At 52.0% G+C, this 9,840-nt stretch overlaps 1 protein-coding gene across 1 annotated transcript; it reads right to left on the bottom strand.

Moving 5' to 3' along the window:
• Positions 1-457: 457 nt before the first annotated feature.
• QBC33DRAFT_564252 (uncharacterized protein) lies at positions 458-845 on the bottom strand (the record flags this gene model as incomplete). Its single annotated transcript, XM_060430349.1, has 2 exons — positions 458-564; positions 623-845. The coding sequence occupies 2 exons, from the start codon at positions 843-845 to the stop codon at positions 458-460; spliced, it is 330 nt and encodes a 109-aa protein (XP_060278138.1).
• Between the last annotated feature and the right edge of the window lie 8,995 nt (positions 846-9,840).

Genomic DNA, 9,840 nt, shown 5'->3' with positions numbered 1-9,840 from the left:
GGAAGTCCTGGGGCCCTAAGAGAGAGGCCCAGGACACTTCCAACTCGTCTTTGGCGGCAAGACCACCGGTTCGAGAAATGAAGGATGTCGTCCCCGCCCGCCGCCCCTTTTGCCGCCCGCTCGAGACCCGGGCCGCCCGCGTAGCCGCCACGCTTCTACCGCGACCGCCCCCGCGACCGTGCGGAAGTTTATCTTTTTAAAGGCTTGTTCCCGTTCGGCTCGCCATTGGTGCTGTTGGTATGGGTGGCACTTCTCCTCCCGCTTTGTGGCTTTCTCTTCTCCCCGCCAACAGAACGATGGCGGCGGCAGCGATGGTGATACGCAAGCCTGGTTTAATTTTACGAGAGAAGAGGATAATGACGTTTCTAAACATGCCCGGCCCTAGGAGTAGGTTATTTTAAGTGATGATTCTCCCAATAAAGCGCAACTTTGGCAGAATGAACACGAACATGACAACCTACAGCACAATCATGAAGCTGGAGACCCACGCGTATAGCAGCACGCAGCTCCACCAGCCCAACCATGCTTTAGAGCTCCAGAGAAGATCCCACTTGGCCGTGTGCTCTACGAAGACAAAGGTTAGGAAGACGTGACGACGCAACCAGTCTCGTATAAGGCTTACTTCCATCCAAATCTCCAAAGCGAGGGCGCCGGCCTGGGCGGTCTGAACAGCGCAAATGCGGCCAATCGGCGCGGCGCTCGTTTGGCGGCGCAAGTGAAATCCGGGGACCGATAGTGGCTCCGGAGGCGGTGGCGACAGTTCCGAAGGGGCGGACCGGGCTTGGAGGAAAGTCGAACCACTCGCTTATCCAGACAGCAAGGGCAAAGTGGCGCAGCGGTTCCATTGGCGCGGCCCGCTCTCGAGACGGTAAATGAAGTTGGATGAGATGTTTTCAGACCAAAATTGCTCCTCCTCCTCCGCCTTTATCTTCCCATTAACCCGGGCACCCAGCTTGGCTATGCACTCATGCTATACCAGTGCCTCCGCAACCCGTTGAAATTGGAATAGGGATTGGAGGGAATGTGGTCCATTGTTTGTCGTGAATCTCCGAGTTTAGAGGGAGGCAACCATTCCCAACATCCTTCCCCCAAGCCACCACCCTGGCCACGTCGAGGGGCTCGTATGCCTATTCTAGCTGCAGAACTCGGTAGTTCCCCTCTAAACTTGGCTGGTCGACCGAGTTGATGAGAAGACCGTCTCCTGGTGCATCGTCATGAGGAGCTTGCGGGACATGCGAGATGAGGTGATAATCTAGACTCGCCGCAGGGGGTTGCCAATGCCTTTGGTTTTGTTGTAGCCCGTGATGCCGTTGATGACGTTGTTTCGAAAGGCCTCTTGGTGTGATGTGCGAGTTTGCTTAACACACTTCACGTGGCATAGGCTTCATTCACCCTAATCTTCCTGGTCTAAGAGGAATAGGCTATTTTTAGCTCAAGGCTGGTTGATGTCCAAGGACTAGACAAGGTTGGTGGTCTGGTTCTTGACCCCTCCTGCACATAGCGGCCCTCCCCGCAACAGCTCTCCACAAACCTCCTGAGCTTGTCTTCGTGAATGCCTGATTCGCTGCTATACAGCTCGTCGACGACTCCGACGTCGAACTTGGCTTTGGCTTAGTGTATCCGCGCTATCATCCGACTCTATAGCTTGTTAGATGCTCGAGTTGCCAGCATAACTGAAGTTGCCACCCTTGTATCTACTGAGGCTTATACTACCGCTGATGCCGCTAGTCTTCCCTTGGCTACGGGGTTGGAAAGGGGGGACATGATTTCCTCTCCCTCATCAGCCCACCCTATGGTAGCTTCAGAGCTATTGGTCGGTTGACCAATTATATATGTACCTAGATAACCTCACAGAGCATGTGCATTTTCACATGGGCACACCTTTTGTCCTAGCTCCCTGCTTGTCTGGAGTTGCGGTCTGTGTCAAAGCTATCTGAGTGTCACGCCTAGTGCTGAGCCGACGAGACCAACTGTCCGTGTTGCTGGGACGGACTAGCTAGGACAGAGTTTGTCTTGCTGGCCAGGGCGTTGTCTCCACAACGTCGAGCTCCGCGAAATGTGTCCGGCACCAGACGGCAGGCGTCCTCGTGGACCGAGGAGACAGATTGAGGAGAACGGCTTCATAGTCTACACGTATTTATGATGAGCTGTGCTAGGAGCGATCAATTGTAAAAGACTAGGGGGAGTACTACCACCTGGTGCGTGAATGGCAGTGGGAGTTTATGCCAGGCTAGATAAGCTCCATATGTTAGGTAATTACTTGGCGGTCAGCGAGAGGGACCTAGCCAGCTTACAGCGACATGCGGAGTTCAGAGATTGCGGTGGCAGCTTTAGAAAACCGCGCCTATTGGCTGTTAGGTGTCAGATTGAGGTTCTTCTTGGTGTTGAAGAAGAGGGAGTTTAGGATCGAATCATTGGATGTATTCTGCAGCTGTTAGGCAGCACATTAGCAGGACTCCCTGGGCGGGATATTTCCATATTCCCCGGCACTGGCTGTTTGGAAAGCACAAGGGTGTGTTATCTATAACGGAATATCCGCGGCCGACTCAAAAGTCGAGCAGGACATTTGACAACAAATTCACTTAACTTGATGTGCCAACACAAGACATCTGAGCTGTCTGTGATTTTGGTGCGTACATTGTCTTCCAAGCCTAGCGTGACACCTGGCTTACCGCTTCTCCGTATACAATAGCTTGATTCTGTCTGATATTCCCTTATCTGCTTGACATCCCAAAGGCACTCTTGATGAGAACCAAGAACGACTATATTCCTCGTCTTTCACATGCCTTAAAACATGAGGCTTTCGATGCCGGACAAACTCTGACTCTAGAGGGACTGCCTCGCGGGAATGCCCGACGGCGTGGCAGTGGCCTCAACGGTCGAGTCGAGTTCTTGAGCTATAATTAGCGGATAGGCAGACAGCGTCCGCAGTCTTTCCTCCGATTTAGGGCTATCCCTGAAGCCGGAGTTGGCTACGCGAACTAGCTCCCTGCTGCACCGAAGCGTGCCAGTCCAGCGATAGTGCTACTACGCCGCATGATGCAGGTGCAATCCTGCTTCAAAATCTCCTAAACCGCTTACACTGCCTCGTCGAACTCGGCCAGCGCCATAGCCTGTTCAGTCCTGCGTCTTTACATCGACGACACTCGGTCAAACTGTGAGCCTGTGACGAAGTGGTAATAATGGACGACACACTAAGACTGCCACGAAGGATGCCAAGTTACGAGTCGAGGAATGCTTCTAGGAATGGACGCATATTACATGGCACATCTAGCACGAGCCAAACATCCCAAATTCGTACCCGTGCCATATTCAAGTCGATTTTCTCGACAAAGGCCAGATGTTGCTCATTGTCCTTGGTTTGTCTGTTATCAACAAGCGGCTGGGATACAACATGCATTGGCTTCGATAACTTAGATCCCATTGAGGTCCCGTCGACCAAAGCCTCTCGTGAGAACGGAGAAGTCTGCCTTTAGAGAGTTCATCTTCTACCAGCACGTCGCTCAGGTTATGCATGTGGATGTTGTTCCTCTCAACAGCGCCCATGCCAAGGTAGGGAATATTAAGAATCATGTGCATCGTAAAGCCTTAAGCTTGGTTAGCAGTAGCTACAGCATTCGACATAGGCAAATTATTGCCACACCTTCTCCTCCTTCTCCTCCTCATCCTCCTCATCCTCCGCATGGAAATATTCTTAACTACTTATCAAGTCAAGCACTCGAAACAGCCGATAAGGGCAGATCACCTAGCCGTGAGGTTGTTCTATAAGCCAAGGGTAGGTTTTCCGGAGATCCGGGGGAGTGTTATGCTTGATCGTTCATAGAAACAGAAGATTTGTATCATACAGACCTCAGACACAGACATCAAGGTCGAGAGAACGATAAAAGACAGTCTCGGACGATTTGATCTTGCAACTCATCAGCCACAAACTCAACTGGCGGAGATGGCTATTCTTAAAGAACAACAACGCCAACGATATAACATTGTGTTTGTCAGGGGTTATTCCACAACAAGAAAATGCAATGACTTCTCATTATCTCTCAGCCCAATCCAGCCCAGTGCCTCTCCCCTCCCTTGCCTTCTCAAGCACCTTCGTGACCTTCCTGCCCCGTGGGCTGCAGATGCTATCGCATTCGCTACCTCTCGCATATTCAAGCTGGTAGAGCGCAACATGTTGTAGTTTGCCATTGCATTGATGCTGTTTTGCATATACGTTTATGCCAACTTCAAGTAATCCTTCCCTTGAAGTTTTACCATTCAAGAGGCTTTGTCTTAACCTCGCCTCTTGTTCGTCGTAGAAACCAGCGGGGCCTCCACTATAACGGCCCCTTCCTCTTGAGGTATCTAGTACTAACCGGGGGGTGTTTTGCATCTTCTGCCTCCTAAAATCGTACCTGTTGTCCTCTAAGCTCGAGAGCTATAGTCTTTCCCTAGACTGGGTTGTATAAGATGCCTTGCCTGATCCTCCCGCGTTATGAAACGAAGAACATGTTTCGCAGTTTGAGCCGCTAACTGTGGCAAGTTTTAGGATAGCACACTTCAAAAAGCATACAAGGAACGCCAACTCTCCGGAAGGAAGTAAAGGATAGAGGGGCAAGAACCAAGCTAAAGCATCCCAAGTCAGATTTTCAACAAGTCTAATGATGAGGCGGCACTACCACTGTCTGTTAATTAAAATCACGGCCTTGTGTAGAGAGTAATTGGCCCGCAGGTCTGAGGCAGGATTAAAAATTTCCCATGTACCATGCAGTACCAGATACCAAGGTTTCATGTCTAGAAGGTTAAGGAAGAGCTGCAGGTTTATCAAACTAATCTATGCTAGAGGTTAGATTGTTATTGTTATGGTTGCGGGAAAAAAGGGACGAAAAAGAGGGAGGGGGGGAGAAGCCATAGGCAAATGAAAAGAGTGGGTCAGTGTGGCTTTTTATGTGTTTTTTCGCAGGCATAACAAGCCACAGCAGTCAACGCCAGACAACTCGTCCTCAAAGCGCAAGCTTTGCTAAAGCTAAACAAGTCCTTATCGTCTAGCACCAGCCATTACAGTGTGTCTAGGTTAAAAAAATGTTTCCCTTTAAGTTGACGCCAAGTACCGACTCTTAGAACGACGACTTTTCTGCCACAGACATCACTCCAAGATATTCCTGACACCAATAATCGCATGCCGCGGCCGATTTGAAGTCATTTCAAACGCTAACTTCACAATGCCCAGCTGCAAGCAATAACTAGATGTGGCACTCTACACAGGGAAGCCGCAAAGAACCTCGGCAAACAAGCAGTTGTCCATGTTACCCACAAGCCACCCGCCCCGCCGTTCCTCCTCCGTCACAGCGCGATATTGTCCATCTCCTCCTTCGAGATTGTCATCTGCCTCCTCCTCAAAGCGACATACCAGTCCGCTGCCTGTGTCATCGTCCTCATCAGACATACCACGCCCACAACGTCGCGCAGTACCAAACCTGCTAAGCAGGGGAGGGGACATGGGAGTGGGGCGGAATTGACCACGATGGCGACAACAAGGATGAGGACTACTCAGGCCAGTCATCGGTGATCAGGGAGCTACTCAGTTCCATGTTCGGCTAGGCCAATGGGGAACGCTTCCTCTTATAGATCTTGGGAGATGAGCACGACTTAGTGAGTTAGGGGAGGACGACTTAAGTATTGCCTTTAATTCTCAACGTCCTACTCTCGAGGAGCAACTTCGAGAAAGAAGATTATGCGTGCATGGTAGATAATCAGCTGATGCTGCTAGTTGGACTCCGTCACAGGGGAAGAAGCGGAAGGCGAGGAACCCTGTTGCCAATTCCTCTAGCCTTTCCATCACCATGATGTTGGAAAATTGCCGTCCCGGGACTTGAGGAGATATCATACCGACAATTGAGTCTTGGCTCATATCACGATAAACTAGAGGAAGACGCCGGGGCTCTCCTAGTTCTGGCTGTCGGAGCCGTAGAGGCCTGCGGCGACAATCTTGATCAGCGTTTTTACGGCAAGATCCTTACTAGAAGTGTATGGAAAATAGCAGGGTTGTCAAGTGACACTCGGCGATTAAAACTTAACTAACGGACCTTGGAAAAACCCCGCAGGACATTCTTATTCCACTGCGCGAGAGCAATCTCCGAGCACTAGTCATGTGTTTGAGCGATGCTTGGTAGTGATGCGCTTTCGGTGGAAATATACGGAAAATGGCAGGTTGTCAAGTGACACTCGGCAATTAAAACATAACTATCGAACCTTAGGCAAACCCACTGGAGGGTATTAATCTACTACGTGACAGCAATCTCCGAGTACTAATTATGTCTTTGGGCGACGCTTGTGTGTTAATGCGCGTTCGGCGCAGCTAGATGACAGCAGGTAGAGATGACTGAGGTCTCCTTTTCCTCCTCTAGCTCGCGAAGGAAAGGACTCATCTTTCCTCGCCGTACGAATGACCGGAATACCCCTTCGTCTACTCCTGTGCCAGGCGCGTGCTTCTCCCGGATGTTCCGAAGATCTGAGTTAGACTTGGAATAATTCCTATTCCGGGCCTCAGCTCTCCTCCGTTTCCGCCGGCTTGAGAGAACCGTTGATGAAGCGTTCTGAATCACAGGTCCATGCCATTTGCAACGATATACCGCCGGATAGCCTTCTTCGCCGGATATACTGTTTCTCAACCTCTCCCGCCTCCGCCTCCGCCTCCGTCTTGGGCATCTTTGCCCGGTACTGGCACTAATCCATCGTCCTCAACGAGTCCCAGTTGTCTCAAAGCAAGCAAGCAAACAGTCTTCCGGCGCAATCCACGTCGCCCTGCTACACTCATCTGTATCAACGTCGGCCTCGGCACCGTAGAGGTCACGTTCCCTGCTGGTGCCGGCCGGAGAGTCGCTACCGCCACCGGCCACCGTTATCATGGAAAGAAGCGCTTTAGTAACCAAGCCATCCCGAGTGCTCAGGGGCACAGCAACCGTGGCGCTAGCAGCTATCTATCACTCAGTGGTTTCCATCATCAGGTACTGTTTTAACGACACCGCGCAGCCAATGACCAGTCCTTCGGCAGCACGCCATGCAAGTGGTCGTCCAAACTGTCTGCCATTGAACCTCATCCCTGTTCTGGCACTTGTAGTGGCCCATACCTTGGAATATCTAGTTCCTATGGATAACTACCGGAGAAGCCCACTCTCGTTACACTCCAACCCCTGGTCCCTCGGCTCCTTCAGCTGCCGCCAAGCAGCCTTATGAACCGAGGACAATAGCACAACAGCTTGCAGTTTTCTCTCGAAGGAGCCTGCAAGATGGATGGGGCATAGTTTTCCGCTAAAGCCTTCTCCGATGCAGTCGTTCGCCTAAAGGCAGGGAAGGAACAACCGGCGAACGCGTCTCGAACCCCCTTCATCTGCCTGCCAAACCTGGCTAATCATGGTCACGCCATGTACGTCGCCAAGATAAACTGCAGAAGCTAGATCGGGAATGCACCGGGAGGCAGTTTTGTTTTTGAGAGGCAACAGCTGCAGGAGATTACGGGCATGTACTAGCCAGCAAGAGGTGCCCTATCGTCTTTCGTGCTTATATCGAGTTAGGGAAGCGATAAGCGTCCGTCGAGGCTAGCAGTCGGACAGTGGCGGGAACGCTAGTAAGGACAACGGAGGCAAAGACAACGACGACCAAGGCGGATCCGATGCCTGCGGTTTCTCTCCGACAAGACTAGCTGCGAACGCGGCTATCGTCATGCTCGTCTTGTCGTCAAGCCTGATCCCACTCGCTAAATTTAGGCACGCAGCCATTAACAGCTGGAATCTGTGCCAGAAGTTGTGGATGGGTTTCTCTTGGCCTGATCTAAAATTCAGGGAGTATAAGAGGCGTGACAGCGATGGAAACCACGAAGGATACCGCGTCATCAAGGTTCTGTGTATCGTCTATGGCCTAACCGTACAAACGCGCAACTAGGCCGCCGGCCTAGGCATGGCGCCCAAGCCGTCTCTTCTACAGGCTGTCTTCCACCATCAGCCTAGGCAAAGTCCAACACCGGGGCTTCTCGATCTTCAGCCAAGCGAACGATTTGGGATACTGCTGTATAGCAGTAAACACCTAAAAACGCCAGACGGGTGACCTTGTCTTAGCAGTCACCATCCGCCAAATAGTTCAGCTCGGGGGACAGCGGCGCCTAGCCGAACTCCCTTGCTATTCCACGTAGGATTCCCATGCTGCTGCTGTCAGCGGCGATGGCGGGTCGAACATTACCGTCTGTGGCGCAACAGGTTGCCCCTATGTCTCCAGACCCTTCTGCTATATCAATGGAGTGAAGGAAGAAAGAGAAGCGCATATGGCGTCTACAAGACAGGTTGGGCACCGATGGTAACCTGTGCTTGGCACATGCGCCTGGAGCGGACTATTTCCTGCCTTTGTTGTCGGTCAAAGACAGCGACACGTCAAGACTGTTCTCGAAACCAGCATTCTTGTCGGACTGGCTTTGACACTGTTATCTTCGAGTAGCCTACTGAGAACAAGCGATGATGTTGTTCTAAGAGACGACTAGCCAGCGCCAGCGAGTTATTAGGAGTAAGGCCAGCCAGCTGACCCCAGCACCATACACAGAGGCAGTTGGGTTGATGGCGGCGCAGTTCATCGGTTCAATGAAGTTGACTGACTATGGCAGACGTAGAGGGGTCGGTCATCCGGACCCCATCGCCTAGCATTTCCTCGGCGGCGCCTGAAAGGTTGTGAGCCGCCTACAGCAAGCCTGACGCCCGCACTGACGCGGAGCGGTTATCCTGCTCGACTAGGTGCGAAGATTCCACGGCAGGAGGCTTCGAGGTGCTAGTTGGCCTAGCATTATTATCACGTCGGTCTTTCCTCTTCACGTGTGCTCGTGTTGGGGTACCAATACACACACTAGGAGCTGGCGGACAGGATCCTGGCGTTAGGCTCTCTCAATAGGGCAAGCGACTGGTAACATTATTAGATACTTGTTGGAGATAAAAGTCATCTACCCGTTTCTCGGATAGCTAGCTGCCTGGCAGGAGTTTGACTTGCTCAAGGCCATCGCCTTTGTCAGTGCTGACATCCCTTCCAACTGGATCACCAATCAGCAGATAGTGTTAAGCACTTGCTAAGGGAAGATAAACATACACCTTACATCGCTCTCCAGAAGCAGGTAATGTAATTCATCGGAGCTCCAGCCATCCAATTGCCCGAACTCTACGCTTTCCTTGCACAATCTTGGAGCTGCTTGACAACATGACAGCCGGCTATATTGCCCTGAGTTAACATCATCATGTAGCCCCTTTCAAAATACTCCCTTGCATGGCATAGGCTTGCACATTATCGCGAGCCTTGAGGGCAGCATTCTCGCAGCTACCGATGCGCCAGGGGCTTAACCCGCTGCCTATGCCACGTCATCATCTCCGGTGCCGAGAGCGGCGCCGAGCTACGTCTCGAGCATCTCCTACAGGACTCTGATGCCGACGGACAGGCCACTCGAACGGAAGAGGAAGAACAAGGGATGACGGCGGCTGCATCTGCATGGACGGCAGTGGATATGAGGAACATGGGCGCCATCATGTCAAAGAAGTCTGCCGTCGTGCCTGCCAGGGCCAGGCCGAGGGTGGTGCCGGCTGGTTTGGTCTTGCCACCGCCGCCGCAGCCCAGGCCGCTGACGAGGAGCACAGCAAGCCCGCAACAGTCAAGCAGATCTACCACGTCCGTCTCCTCGAGATTCTGTTAGCATCAATAGGTTTGCCAACTACGAGAATGTAGGTAATTAACAATTACCCTGAGGAATACCAAGAGCAAGCGTTATTCAGTCCGGGCCGGCGTCCCAGAGGCCGAACACGTCGAACCCCTTAGACAATTAGTTGAGCGTCGTAT

The sequence above is a fragment of the Phialemonium atrogriseum genome (assembly GCF_030411735.1).
Source record: "Phialemonium atrogriseum strain 8032-3 unplaced genomic scaffold QBC33scaffold_50, whole genome shotgun sequence".
Classification (NCBI taxonomy): Eukaryota; Fungi; Ascomycota; class Sordariomycetes; order Cephalothecales; family Cephalothecaceae; genus Phialemonium; species Phialemonium atrogriseum.
This window is presented reverse-complemented; position numbering and strand designations above follow the sequence as displayed.